This window comes from Microcebus murinus, chromosome 3 (assembly GCF_040939455.1).
Source record: "Microcebus murinus isolate Inina chromosome 3, M.murinus_Inina_mat1.0, whole genome shotgun sequence".
NCBI classification, from domain to species: Eukaryota; Metazoa; Chordata; class Mammalia; order Primates; family Cheirogaleidae; genus Microcebus; species Microcebus murinus.
In genome coordinates this window covers 80,878,868-80,894,785 of record NC_134106.1, presented here as the reverse complement: position 1 = coordinate 80,894,785, position 15,918 = coordinate 80,878,868, and the positions used below count along the sequence as shown (strand labels likewise).

The window sequence follows — 15,918 nt, the reverse complement described above, 5'->3', positions numbered from 1 at the left end:
AATGTGGTATATGTATACCATGGAGTACTACTCAGCTTTAAGAAACAACGGTGATATAGCACCTCTTGTATATTCCTGGATAGAGCTGGAACCCATTCTACTAAGTGAAGTATCTCAAGAATGGAAAAACCAGCACCACATGTACTCACCAGCAAATTGGTATTAACAGATCAACACCTAAGTGGACATATAGGAGTAACATTTATCAGGTGTCAGGAGGGTTGGAGGAGGGAGGAGGGGATGGGTGTATACAACCACAGTGAGTAAGATGTGCAACATTTAGGGGATGGACATGCTTGAAGCTCTTACTCAAGGGGGGAGGGGAGCATGGGCAATATAAGTAACCTTAACGCTTGTACCCCCATAATACACTAAAATAAAAAAATAAACACAAAAGCTGGGATGAAGGGAAAAGGGTGTGTTGGGGTGTGGATTTAGGGAAGGTTTCACAATTCCACTCTCTCCTGGTCTCTCTCTAATTATTCATCCAATGATTACAGTGGAGGAGGGGTAGCGAGAAGAGGGGAGGGCAAGGCGGGGAGGGGCTAGATAGAGAAGAATTAGAAGAAGGAACAAGTAGAAAGTGGCTTCTAAATGTCAGAGACCATGCAGGCACCCAGAGAAGAGAATCTGGCAGCTTTATTATTTTACTTTTCCACTTTAGATCTTCAATCCACCTGGAACTGATTTGGGTACAGAGTAGAAATCAAGATATACCATTTTCCAGACAAATATCCAACTGGCCCAATCAATAGTTCTCATTTACAGTCTTAATTACTGTAGCTTCATGTAAGATCATGATGTCTGTCATGTAAATCTTCAAGATTTAGTGTTCCTGTTTAAGACCACCTTGACTATTCTTGGTCCTTACACTTCCACATGACTCTTAGAATAAACCTGTCCATTTACACGTGCCCACAACACACCCATACACACACACACACACACACACACACACACACACACACACACTTGCACCAAAACTGCTGAGATTTTGATTGGAATTGTTTTGAATCTATAGACCTATAGATTCATTTGGGGAGAATCGACGTCTTTATAATATTGAGTCTTTGAATCTATGAACGTTGTATATCATTCCGTCTATTTAGTTCTTCCCTAATTTATCTCAACAACTTTTTTCTAGTTTGTATTGCTTAGGTCTTGAACAGCTTTTGTGAGATTTATTCTTAGGTATTTGATAACTTTTGATGTTATTATAAATGTTATCTTTTATTAATAAATGCAATTTCTATTTGTATGCTATTTGTATTTAGACATACATGAAATTATAAGTGTACTCTGTGTGTGGGTGTATGTATACAGCAAGATTACTCTAGTGAGCTTGCTAAACTCATTTATTCATTCTAATAGTTTGTAGGTTCTTTTAGATATTCCTCCATGTATACACTTACAATACCCTATTTTAATTAAAGCACAAATTATCTTCAAGTATTTCACAGATGTTTTCAATATTATGTTTGATTATTCCAAGTGATGACAACAGTGGTTATTTAGGCTTCTCCTAAGCATTGATCATGTAATCATTACTTAAAACTATTCATTAGGTACTGACAAAGTACCAGACTTAAGTTGCCACCAGCTCTGGAAATAAGATAATTAGTAAGATAAATGGTCAGCACCATCAGAGAATTTACAGTCAAGTAAAGAAAACTACTGTGTTTCCCCGAAAATAAGACAGGGTCTTATTTTTATTTTTTTTCCTCAAGAAGACACCCTAGGGCTTCTTTTCAGGGGATGTGTTATTTTTTTTAAGTATGGTACAACAATCTACATTTGTTCAAATATAGTTAAGTCTTCTTCTGGAACATCATCATAACTCTCCAAACCCTGAATTCCATCCTGAATATCTTGCAACTCTATTTCCTTGAGAACTGCTCGTCTTCTTTATCGCTCTGTGACGAAATGCATGGGTTGTGCAGATATGCTGCTGTGTAGCCACACCCATCACTAGGTCTTATTTTCGGGGTAGGGCTTAATGTTGCACAAATGCTTAGAAATCCTGCTAGGGCTTATTTTATGGGTAGGTCTTATTTTTGAGGAATCATGGTAAGTATAATAGATCTCGTAAGTGGACTTACGGTGCTGTGGAAACACATAACAGAGAACCTAACCTGGTCTGTTTGGACAAAGAGCTAAGTTAAGGGCAGGCAGGACAGAAAAGCTTCTCAGAAGAGATAGTTCAGCTGAAGAGTGAAAGAAGAACAAAAGTTACCCAGATGAAGAAGTGAAGAGTGTTCCAGAGAGAGGAAATAGCATTGCAAACCTTATGGAAACTCACTACAATAAAATAAAATTGCATTTCAAATAGTTTGTTGTTTACCTGGATGTATTAATTGGATATATGCTTCAGTTGTGCCATATGTATTCTTGGCAACACAGGTAAATGGACGGAGATAAAATCTACTTTCAACTTCTGAAATATTAAGCACTGTGATGAGTATATTCCTTTTTTTGTCTAAAGAATTTTCTGGACTGTTCAAAAAAGAAAGAATAAGTTAATTGCATCAACTACAAATAAGACATATATAGCTGACATACTTCCTTATTGGTAACACGAATTGCAGTTGAAATAATGAGCCACCTTAATCACAATTCTAACAATCAGACTCATGGCAACACTATCTTAGCTTTTATAGCCCTAAGACCATTGTCAGTAACAGACGCAGTAGCAGAGAAATCAAATTCAAATTACCAGCTTCCAAGCAGAAAAATATGGACACATGCATTCTGAACTCCATGGGGCACAGAGAAGGATATATTAAACTAGAGTAGATTGGAGCAGATGACAAAGGGCTTTGCAGGTGATACAAGGAAAGGTAACAGCCAGGAGAGACTTTGGGGCAGCAGAGTCCTGATTCTTGACCCTATTTAATGAGTCTTTTCTAAATTACTTAAGACAGTTGAAGAGTAATTCAGGATAAGTGCCTCACTGGAATGCTGCAACATGTGTAACTGAATTCACTAGAAAGGCTTCTAAATGGTATGCAATTTGCACCACAATGACTCATGTTTTGTTTTTTTTTTTTTTACCTTAAATGTATAAGATCTTATAAATCCTGCGTAGTTTAGCAAAACTCAAAATGCTCAGCAAAGGGTTGGATCAATCAACTGCCAACTAACCCTTGCTATTAGATTAAACCATCAAGCTTATGAATTAATAAAATATGACATGTAATTTAATATTAAAATGTGATTGGCTCTTAGCATACATACAGATAATAATCTTCTACTAGCACTGGATCTTCATCAATGTAGGACCCATTCCACTTCCAGTAGATCACGTCACTGAGCAGGCCAGTGACATTACAGATCAATTGTATCTGGGATCCTGGAAAGCAATGTATTTTCAATCATAAGATTAACTGATTTTCATTCTGATCTGTCTATATAAACGCCTAGATTAATAAGTGGCTATTGAATAAAAATTTTAAATTATAGAAAAGCACAAAGAAACATTGTCCTTAAACCCACCACCCAGAGACAACCGCTATTAGTGACTTTATCTATCTCATTCCTTATCTTCTCTGTGAACATAAGCAATTCTTAAAATACGGTCTTATAATGACTGTGGATTCAGAATTTCGGTCCACATGATTAGCCTTCCAGAATAGACTCTGTCTTGACTGCTTAGTAGTCCATAGTGCAGATATTCTACAATCAACTATTTTCCTATTGCCAAACACAATTTGTTTCTCACTTTTCATTATGATGATTAATATTCCAGTGAACATCCTTGTACATCAGTGTATGTGATCACCATTTGCCCCAAAACTTCCAGATAACAAGTGTTTGGGGTTAGTCATTGACAATTGAGAGAGAAAAAGAATCCATTTAAATTTCTATCTGCATTTCTTGAATTCATGGTGGATTAACATGTTTCTCATAAGCTTAGTCCTCATTGGCCTTTCTTTGAAGAACTAACTGCCTGTTATGTCTGCTGTCTATGCATCCTCACATTAATCTTGTTGATGCATAGGAACTCTTTATTTGTCAAAGGATATCAACTGTTTATCACATGTGAAAAATATTCAGTTGGTTTCTTATGTTTTACTTTTGCTAATGAAAACTCATCGATGTAGATTTTTTTATTTGGTCACGTGTATAAATTTTTCTTTATTGTATCTGCTTTCATTATATTTCTTCTAAAAGCCCTCTCTACCACCAAATCAGGAAAATACCCACGTATATTTTCATTTAGGTGTAGAATGTTTTCATTTTTTTATTGTTTTGATTGTTTCTGTTCTTTTCTTTTTTTAAGACTCCCTTGCTATGTTTTCATTCTTTAATCTGTCTAGAAAGTAATTGTCTGTAGTATGAGGGAGACCTTTAACTTAATGTTTCTATTCAAATAGCTGAAGGATCACTCTAGAATCACTTATTGATACTAAATTTCCTCCTCACTAATCTGTAATGCCGCCTTTATCATAAAATAAATTCTCACTTCTTTTGGACTTTCTGGGTTGATCTGCATATGTATACTGATGCCAAGGATACCACACTCTTTTAATTACTAGAGTTTTAGAATAAATACTATTAATAATATCATTTAGAGCTCATCTCACCAGTCTTATCTTAATACACCTCATCATTTTATCCTGCCCAGTGAATTTCAGAATTACTTGCCAATTTTTAAGTCCATTCATATTTTTATTAGAATTCCATTAAGGCTATAAATTAATTTTCAGGTTGATATCTTTACAATTTCTAGTTTTTCATATAGGAAAAACACACACATCTATATTACAATTTTCCTTAATTGGTGTTTCTCAAGATTTTTTTCATTATTGCCCCCTTTGGAGGCTTTTCAGACATTTTTTCCCTAACTGCCTCCTTTCCCATAAATTTTTAATATCACAAATAAACAGTATATCTGTGGATGTAGATTTTTTTCACCCCAAGAACCAATTTTCTCCTTATTGGAGACAATATCGCCCATCCCCACTTTGAGAATGCATGTTTTAAATCTCAGTGTTTCTGAGATTTATACTTCAGGGTTTTGGTTTTTTGGGTTTTTTCTTCTCTTACAAATTCCACATATTTCTAAAAGATTTTACCAAAATATTTTATAGATATTTCAAAGACATTTATTGTTTGAAATGATATCTCTTTTCCTATTATATTTTCTAGCTGGTTATTGCTAAATAAGTCTACTATTTTAGGATATTAATTTTATATCTGGCTAATTAATAAGATACTAATTTTAATTTTTCCCAGTAACTTTTTTGGGATTTGTAGGTAGGTAATTTTATGATCTGAAAATAATAATAAAAATATCTTTTTTCTCTTATAGTAAGTATACCTTGGTTTTTTTTTTCTTTGATGGCATTAGTGGGCACTTCTAGAACATGTTAAGTAATATTGGTTTCATGGGCATCTTTGTCTTGCTCTTGACTTCAGTGAGAATGTCTATTGCTATTAAGAACGTTGGTGGCTTTTGGTTTGCATTGATGCTATTTATTAAGGATGTATCCCTCAATGACTATTTTTCTAAATCTAAGTCATTGGTAATTGACTTAGGTATTGGATCTTATCATAAATGCCTGTTTGACACTCTTTAGGATAATCCTGTAACAGAGTACAATGTGCTTCTGAGCTACTGTCACTGTGATATATTAAAATAATTATTTCCTAATATGAAGCTATTTTTATTAGGAAACATTTTATCAATGCAACCTAGGCTTCATAGCTCTCAATTACACAATTCCAGAGCAAGCATTCTCAGCAGGGGCTGTGACCAATACCACAAAAAGGAGTTCTTGGGGAAGGGGTAAGAAAATCATAGATATTACAATGGTTTCAGCCCTCCAAAGGATCAGAGCATATGAACAGATGTACAATAGACCTTGGGACTGGAATTCTGAGAAGGGAAGGAGATTAGGGGAAAAAATGTCTTTTTAGGCTCTGAACGGGAACGATTTAAAGAAAAAAAAGTTCAGAAATACAGCTCAAGATTCTATTGGCCCATGTTTAATTTTGAGTTTGGACATCTTTGTTTATATCTAAGACCATCTTTATGTCACCTTCCACCATAAATACCAAGTGCAGCATTGGCCAAGTACAGAATTCATAGGTCACAAACGGTGTACTTTCTAATCTCTGCACAGTTGTTCACTGTCTTTATGCAGTTACCATTACAGAAGAGAATTCCAAGACAAGCCTGATTTTTGTTCCTCTAATGCAAGAATAAGTTTTGACGTCTTGACTAGTGGTTTCCAATAGAACTTTCAGTGATGATGGAAATGTTCAATATTTGTGCTATTTTATTTGGTAGTCACTGGTCACATGCGGCTCTTAAGCCCTTGAAATATGGCTAATGGGACTGAGGAACTGATTTTTAATTGAACTAAATGAATTAATTGACAATTTAATTTTACATGTGCATAGCTACACGTGGCTAGTAGCCACCGTATTGGACAGTGCAAGTCTGGACGCTTATGAGGTTCTTTATTCTTGAAATAAAAAGTTCTCACTTTTTATTTGGAAAAGTATTTTTCTGGGATTACTATCATCTTTTTGGCCTTTGAGCTTACTCTTCTGACTAAAAAGTTAGCTTTGGTCATAAGATGTCCATGGTATATCAGTCAAATAAATTACATTTCTCATTCCTAGGTCTTCTAAATTTGGCTTTCGGCTGGTATTTTCATGGGCAAAAAGTGGAGGCAGGAAAACCAGATATGGCTGGATTTATGCCACAGAGGCAAGAAATTAAAAAATCAATATTTTAAGATATAATTTGTGTCACTTTCCCATTAATTATAGATATATTGAGTAAATATGTGGTAAAGGAACAATTTAGTCTTGACTTATTCTTGACTTCAAAAAAAAAAAGTGATTTCAGCGTATCCTGGTGGGAGCCCACTTACCCAAGTCTACTTCCATTGTCTCGTTAGCTGGACTCACAATCACAGGCCTCACTGGCTTATTATCCTCTGAAAGAAAAACATCCACAGGGCTGGTCAGTTTCTTATAGATCAGAACCTCAAGTGATGACAACACTTCCCAAAGTATACTAAATGGCATCTGGCCAGATACTCCCTCGAGTGCTCCAGGCATATGTGGCAGGAGGCAGGAAGTGAAAAGTGAAGGAAGAAAGCTCAGGCAGAGGCCACAGCAAACTGTGAACACCCACTGCAAAGCTGTACCCTTCTGAACCCACAGAGGTCAGTGCTACAGAAAAATACACACATCACCAGGACCCTGCATCCCCACACAGGTACCTCTCTTAAATTTAAGCAAATCAGGAATGTCAGTAGTAGTGGAAAGGCATTTCCTTGAACTGGACATTATTGATCAGAGGGGATTAGTCAATGCTAGACCTGCTTGTACTTAGTAACTTTGGTAATGACCCAATAGTGAAACCTATAGGGCTATCGAAGAATGCCATAATTTATTAAAATAGGTTAAAAATGAATCAAGGAGCTCCAGAAATTAATCTGGCTCTTATATATAAGAAAATTGGCTGCTTATAAATAAGACAGTTGATCTGTGGCCAAGAAGAAAATATGAGAAAATATAAACTTGAACACTCAGTATTTCCCCAGCCCAAAAAAGAAAAAAAGAAACAAAGAAACAAACAAACAAACTAAATAAAGCCATGAGGGCAGGATATTATCTCTTTTGTATATTAAGTATACTCCCTAATGTATACCTAGAACACTTCCTGGCACACAGTAAATGCTCAATATATATTTTTCAATTTAGGAGTCCACTTTGCTTAGTGGACAAAAAGCACTAAGCATCATTGGGGTGGCCCTTGGGAAGAAAACAAAACATTACCTCACCCCTGAACAGAGTATATTGTTTCTTTACAAGTGGGATCAGAAAAGGAGACAGAGAGTATTTAAAATACACTTGACCTATCTTGACAATTCCCCAGTGCCCAGTTCTCCCTAGAGTTCTACTTGCTGGTTTGGTTGCTACATCTCAGGAAAGACAACCAGAGCTATTCAATGACAAGGACAGGCTGCTAAAAACTCAAAACCATAGTTGTGATACTAAGACCACTGAAAATTAGGATTCACTGATTCTTGTGGGACCAAGGTGAGGAATTAATTTTTATTTAATAAAATCAATCCTTGAAAAAATAAATCATTATAATCATAAAAATGTAGCTATACGTAGGGTGATCATATAGGTTGATTGGGATAGTCCCAATTTATGCCTGTTGTTCCAGCATAATTACTAGTAGACACACCCCTTTAACCTGCAAAAAAGTTCTGGTTAGAATAACTCTTCTTATATTACTTAAAGCTTATAGAATCTCAATATTTACAGAAAGGTTGAGCATTCTGCTCATTCTCAAGTAATTTGTAGGACTGCATTTTGTTTCATTTGCTTGCAAAATAGTTTTTATTATGAGACATGGCTAATGCAGAATTGAAAGCCCCAAGAAAATTAACAGGAACAATCATCGTATACTTACTTGTTTCACACCTGTTTTGCACTAAGCACTGATTTACACCAGGCACACAAGTTTAGCATCCCTGATCTCTAATCTGTCCAACAACCTTGGGAGATCATATCCATCTTGTTATACAGAAGGAAATGGGCTTAAAGAGTTTAAGTAACAGCTAACATGGAACGAACAGGAAGTAGATTCTGGGAATAAAACATATTCTAGAGCCCATTAGCATCCATGCCAATAATGCCAACAATCCCCGTTGCTAGACACTCAGACTCCCCAAGTGCAGGCTCTCAGAACATTCCCATATACCAGCCAGAAGGAGCCCAGAGCTCTCTGGAAGAACCATCTTGAGACAAGTCAAGGTACAACCCTTCTAGATCAGCTGGGAAATATAGCTCATAATGTCTCTGTTTAATTAGCACTATGTCTGAAGCAGGAATTAAAAGCAGTACATAGTATACAGTAACCAAAAAAACAAAACTAAAGCCATATGAATGACCTTCATGCAGTTATTGGTCTTGTTTTGGATTTAGTTCCTCCCATAAACCATGAAAGTAATATTTGGTCATGGTCTCTGGGCCTTCCCAGATCTAAACTTGTATAGCTGGAACTATGACTCACCTAGAGTAATAAATTCTATTACCCGGGTAACAGGATATTGCTTTCCCAAGTATGTGTAGGATGCCTGACAAGTGTAGGTCCCTCGATGCTCTTGAGACACATTTATCATGATGAGCTTATCAGCAACTCCACTGAAGTGAATATTGTCAAGAAGTAGAGGTTTGCCATCCTAGACAAAGGGACAGAGAAGAAGCACTGAAAACCAGTTAATAACTTTCCCCAATCTACCAGCAAAAGGAACTCCATTTTTTCACATTAGCAAATGTTATGTTTTTTAAAAGTACTGGAAAGGTTCCTTGCATACAATGCATTTTAATATTGCACTTCTTTTTTTTTTGTCAAAAATTAATTATATTTCTATAATACTAAATTTTTATGCCTGTGAGCCTTGTGCTAATGAAGACAAATGAAGGCAGATTTATTTTGTAAGAAAAAATGTTTGCGGAAAGAATAGTAATACTATATAGTTTCTCATCAATCCTGTACTTCATTTCTTCACTGATATTATGTATTTTGTATCTCTTAACCTCTCCAAGATGATTCCCCATTTAAGTTCCACCAGACTAGGTAAAGTTACCAGAGCATGATGCGCTCTATGGAATGCTCGTCAACCCAATTTTAAGACAGTTACAGAAACAGGTTACAGAAACCTCAAACAGGTTATTTGAGGACCACTTAATATCTTTAACAAAACACAAAATAATGTATTTTGTAACAAATAGTTATCTCTTAAATACCTTGAGTGTATAATCAGCCTTTTCTTTAAATATCTGTATTTCTATTACTTTTCTCAGTTATATTTTATTAAATTAAATTAAAACAAGAGCAGGTAAGATTTTAGTTAAGCTTCAAATTAAATGAATGCAGTCTTACAATTCTTTCTAGATTCCCTGTTAAGTTTCACCACTAAAGAGAAAAAATATGCCAAAGAAAAAGGTACTTTGCAGATTCAGGCTATTGTCCAGAGAACTATTTTATTTGCTGAAAAAGTAAAATACCATATTTAAAATAAAATTACCTTATACCACTGCACTTTGGATAACTCATTAGTTTCATCATTATAATGTTCCAAGTAAGGGCACACAAGTACCCCATCTCCTCCAAGGGGCAGTTTCTGTGGAAATATCGCTTCTGCATTATAACATGAGTTAGGCTCATTCTCCACAAATTTTGTAGTTATTTTAATTTTGAGGCAGTAAGATGAATTTCTAAAATGAAGTAAAATAGGTAAATTAAGCATTATTAAAAGAATTTTCTATCCTTAACTACTGCAGGTACCTAGAAGACATGTTTGTAACATATTAATTCCTTTCTTACCTTACTACACAATAGTAATGTCCTGAATCCTCCACCTTAGCAGGAACAAACCAAAGTTTATTTTTGTACTGATGAATCCTGGAGTTTTGTGCTGTAGAAATAGGTGTCTTGCTGTCATTTTTATACCAAATTATAGTGCCTTTGTTTTCATCTGGGTTAAGACAACAGGCACGAACATCAATTTCATTTGCAAATGAAACTAGATTTATTTTTTCTTCGCGTTCTTCGCATTTATCTTTAAAAGAGAGAAAAGGGAAGCAATTTCCATTAAAAAAAATTTGCCAATGTTTCTTAGTTTGACATCTACTAACAAATACATCAATTATTAAACACATCAATTCATATTACATATTTAAAAAAAAACTTTACAGCCTTGTGATTGAGAGCATTATCTTGGGGAGGGGGGAGGTCTGAAAACTTTTTTTTTTTTTTTTTTGGCATATTATGGGGGTACAGATTTTAAGGTTTCAATAAATGCCCATTTCCCCCCCTCCCCCCAAAAGTCTGAGTCTCCATCATGACCATCCCCCAGATGGTGCACATCTCACTCATTATGTATGTATATACCCGCCCCCCTCCCCCCTCCCACCTGCCCAATACCCTATTACTGTAGCACCTATGTGTCCACTTAGGTGCTACTCAGTTAATACCAGTTTGCTGGAGAATATATCTGGTGCTTGTTTTTCCATTCTTGGGATACTTCACTTAGTAGTATGGGTATTCAAGTCCTGCTATGTCACTTACTGCCTGTGTGCTGTGCCATTGGCAAGTTATTTAAGCTATCTCACCCACTCTTTATTCATCTAAAAAGTTGGGATAGTGTAGAACAAAGCTCAAGGACGTTTTTAGTAATACAAAAATATCCAGCAACCAACAAGTTAATATCTACCACATCTAATGTCCAATAAAAAATCATAAGGCATGCCAATAATATACAACCAATAATGAGGAGGGGAAAAAATAATCAACCAAAACTGACCCAGAAATGACACAGATGATAGATATAATAAACAAGAAAATTAAAGTCGTTATTACTACTGTATTCCATTTATTCAAGATGCTAGAGGAAATATCAAACATGTTGAGTAGAGATATGAAAGAGATTTAAAAAAAAAAATAAAACTTTTAGAGAAGAAAACTACAATTTTGAGTTAAAAATATAATAGAGAGGGTTAATGACAGATTTGACATTGAAGAAAAAAAGATTAATGAACTTGAAGACATAGCATTAGAAACTATCCAAAACTAAGCACAAAGAGAAAAATAACAGAACAAAATGGATAGGGTACCAGTTAGCTTAGGACAACTTCAATACATGTAATATGAATCACTGAAGAAGGAGAGAAGCAGGGAAAACAGAAAAAATATTTGAAGAAATACAGGCTGAAACTTTTAAAGATGTGATGAAAGTGATTTGTCCATAGGCCCCCAAATCACAATGACCTCTAAGCAAAAGAAACATGAAAAAAAAACTACACCAAACACATAATACCCAAATGGTTTAAAATCAGTGATAAAAAAAAATATATATTACAAGTAGCCAGAGAGAAAAGACACAATTAGTACACAGGAACAAAGACAAAAATGGCATAGCCTTCTTTTCACAAACAATACAAGCCAGAAGAGAGTAGAACAATATCCTTAATGCACTGAAAGAAAAAAAGTCAACCTAGAATTACATTTCCAGTGAAACTATCTTTCGAAATTAAGGAAAAATAAAGACTTTGTTCAGACTTACAAAAGCTATAAGATGCCATCACCAGTAGACCTGCTGTATAAGAAACATTTAAGGAAGTCCTTCAGAAAGAAGGAAAATATTATCAGATGAAAATGAATCTACACAAAGAAATGAATAGCACCAGAAATGTTAACTACATGAGTAATTATAAAATAATTTTTCTTATTATTTAAATCTCTTTCAAGAAAACTGAATGTTTAAAGCAAACATAGTATACTGTGAGGTTTACAACATATAAAAAAGTAAGACATGTGGAAACAATAAAGCAAAGTTCAAGAAAGGAGAAGTGGATGTATACTGTTTTAAGTATTTTATACAATACACTAAATTGTATAGTACACTTAAAGATACGCAGAGATAACTTAAAGATAGATAGTCAAGCCCTAGAGTACTCATTTAAAAAACAGACATACACACTACAAAGAGTTATGACTAATAAATAAGCCAATAAAGGAAATAACATAAAATTGTAAAATTTTCAATTAATCCAAAAGGCAGAAAAAAGATGAAAAAATAACAGAATTGATGAGACACATAGAAAACAAAATAACAAGATCCTAGAATTAAACCCAAATATATTAATAATCATAGTGTATTTCAAATAATCTAAACACCCCACTTGAAAGGCAGAGATGATCAGATTGGGTAAAGAAAGATCCCTAAATACATATATTCACACACACACTTTACATATAATGACACAAATAGGTTAAGAATAAAACAAGGGAAAAAGATATCCCATGCTTACACTAATCATAAGAAGACTTGATTAATTAGCTCACTTTAATCATTTCACAATATATACATATACCAAAACATCACAAGATAGAATGTAAATATAGATAATTTTTGTCAACTTCACCTTAATAAAAAAATGAAAATAATACATTAATTAAAGCTGGAGTGACTATATATTATTACCAGAGTAGTTTTACAGTAAAGAATATGACCAGAGAGAAAAGGGTCATTTCATACTGATAAAGAAGTCATTCATCAAAAGGAACACAATAGTACTAAACATTTATGCACCTATAAACAGTACTTCAAAATATGAAGCAAAAAGTGATAGAACTTTAAAAACTAGATAAACCAGCTCTGCAAGAAACTAGAGAAACCCTACTCACAAGGAATGAAAGAACAATCTAACAGATAATCAGCAATGATATAGAAAATTTGAATAACACTATCAACCAATTTGATATAATTGATATTTACAGAAAATTCTACCCAACAACAGTGGAATGTAGATTCTTTTTAAAGAAATTCTTAAGAAGTTTTTTAAGATCAAATAACTTACTGAAATATACCCTATTCTTCCCCATCAATCAATACTCAGTGAATTTGAAAGGATTCGAATTAGACAAAGTATATACTCTGGTGACAATAGAATTAAATTAGAAATCAATAACAGAAAGATATCTAGGAAGTCCCCATATATTTAAAAGTAGCACACTTCTAAATAACCCATGAGTCAAAGAAGAAATCAAAAAGGAGAGTATAAAGTATTTTTACCTGCAACATAAAGCAAACACAATATCAAAACCTGTAGAGTTCAATGACAGTGGTACTGAGAGGGAGATTGATAGCACTACATGCCTATATAAGAACAAAAAAAGAATCTCAAATTGATGACTTCAGCTTCCACCTTAAGAAATGACAAAAGGGACAGAATACATCCAAAGTAAGCAGTAAGCAGATGTTCTATGCCTGGGACTTCATTTATAAAGGGGACTGAATGATAACACAGAGAAGCTAACATCATTGAAAGAAGACTTTCATTACTGACATTTGTCAAAGAAGGGGTGTGCCACATCACCAAAAGCCACAGAGGGAGTAACTCAGTTAGGTTATGAGGCAGATGTAGGAACAAGGGGGAAAGGCCAGAGCCTTTATTGGGGTTTCCATGGGAAAGACAAGGCTGGGTAACATAAACAGTGTAGGATTGGCCAGTCTGAGTCATTTTAGCAAGATTTGGGCATAGAGGCTGTCCCTAGCTGTTTGGTACCTGGCCCTGGGTTGATTTAGGGAAGGAGTAATATTGGTTTGATGTGTGAGTGTTGGACAAGAATGTGGGGTGGGGCACAGCTCTGAATCAGGCAGTCTCACGTGAAAGGCTTGCTCCAGACAAGCTTCCCACAACCCCTAGCGACTACCTAGCCCTCTGAGAAGCAGTCTCTCTCACAGATACAAAAGACCACCCAAAATGTCAAAACATTATAAAATACAAAAAATTTTAAAACATGATTAATACAGTAGAAGAATTAAGAAGTAGAAAAAATAGTAAATGATATAGATCAGAGAGGAAATCAATGAATTAGAAAACAGAAGAACAATAAAGAAAAATCAAAGACACCAAATGCTAATTCTTTCATAAAATCAATAAAATTAGTAAGTCTCTAGCCAGACTAATCAGGTAAAAAAAAAAAAAAAAAAAAAGAAGTGACATCTTTCATTAAAGGAATTTTTAATGGGTAGTAAAGGGAATATTATGAACAGCTTGATGCCAATAAATTCAACAACATAAATGAAATGGGCAAATTATTTGAGAGACACAGACAGCTTAAGCTCTCCCAAGAAGAAATAGATAGCCTGAATTGTCCTATATTTATTAAAGACTGAATTTGTAGCTAAAAACCATCCAGCAAAAAAAAAAAAATTATGCCTCGATGGCTTCACAGATATATTCTACCAAGCATTTATCAAAGAAATAATACCAATTTTAACAGAAAATCAAAGCGGCAGTAATACTTCCCAACTCACTCTATGAGATCAACATTATTCTGATACCAAAACTAAAGACATTACAAGAAAACTGTAAACCAGTCTCCACCAGGATCATAAATGCAAATTTTCTTTCAAATATTTTAGTAAATATAACCCTACAATATATAAAAAAGGATGATGCAGTATGAAGTAGACTATATCCCAGGAACTCAAAGTTGACATTAAAAAAATTAATGTAAAAAAAATTAATGTAATTTTTAAAATTAATGTAATGCTACATACTAAGGGATTTTAAAAGAAAAACTATATGATAATCACAATAGATGTAGAAAAAGCATCTAATGGTATGCTTCATCTAAAAAGGTGAGAAAAAATTCTCAGCAAACTAAGAATACAAGGGAATCTCCTGAACCTGAGAAGAGACAGCTATGAAAAACCTACAGTTATCCTATATGGTGAGACTGGGCACAGGACAAGGATGCCTGCTATGACTGCTTCTATTCAATATTATACTAGTGGATCTAGCCAGCATATTAAAGCAAGAAAAAGAAATAAATGACATCCAAATTGGAAAAGAGAAGTAACACGATTTTATTTGCAGACAAGATGATCATTTATGTAAAAAATGCTATGGAATCTAAAAAAGATCTATAAATATTATAAAATTATAGGATATAATATGAATGTACAAAATTGAATGTGTTTGCAGATGGTGCAAAGGATATTTCAAAACTGAATTTTTAAAAATAACATTTAGAGTAGCATCAAAATATATTAAAAATTAAGGATAGATTTGATAAAAGATACATAGAAGACCTGTACAATAAAAATTATAAAATGTTAAAAAAATTAAACAAGATCTAAATAAATGAAGGAATACATACTTTACTCATGGATCAGAAGACTCGATATTGTTATAAGATCAGTTCTCTCCAAATTTACTTACATTTAATTCAATCCCAATCAAAATCTGATCAGAATTTTTTGTGCCAATTCACAAGCTGATTCTAAAATTTACATAGAATTAGCCAAAAACAATTTTTGTTTTAAAAAAGAATAAAGTTGGAGAAGTTACATTGCCTTATTTCAAGAC

At 34.1% G+C, this 15,918-nt stretch overlaps 1 protein-coding gene across 8 annotated transcripts in view; it reads right to left on the bottom strand.

Annotated features, from left to right (window-relative positions):
- Window positions 1-15,918, bottom strand: part of IL1R1 (interleukin 1 receptor type 1) — an 87,448-nt gene that overhangs the window by 12,009 nt on the left and 59,521 nt on the right. For all 8 annotated transcript variants that reach the window (XM_076001061.1, XM_076001058.1, XM_076001055.1 and 5 more), the window contains 6 exons: window positions 10,364-10,598; window positions 10,065-10,254; window positions 9,047-9,215; window positions 6,885-6,950; window positions 3,235-3,349; window positions 2,342-2,493 (listed from right to left, as the gene is read on the bottom strand). In XM_076001061.1, the coding sequence (XP_075857176.1) occupies window positions 2,342-2,493; window positions 3,235-3,349; window positions 6,885-6,950; window positions 9,047-9,215; window positions 10,065-10,254; window positions 10,364-10,598 (927 nt within the window). The remainder of the gene's footprint in view (window positions 1-2,341; window positions 2,494-3,234; window positions 3,350-6,884; window positions 6,951-9,046; window positions 9,216-10,064; window positions 10,255-10,363; window positions 10,599-15,918) is intronic.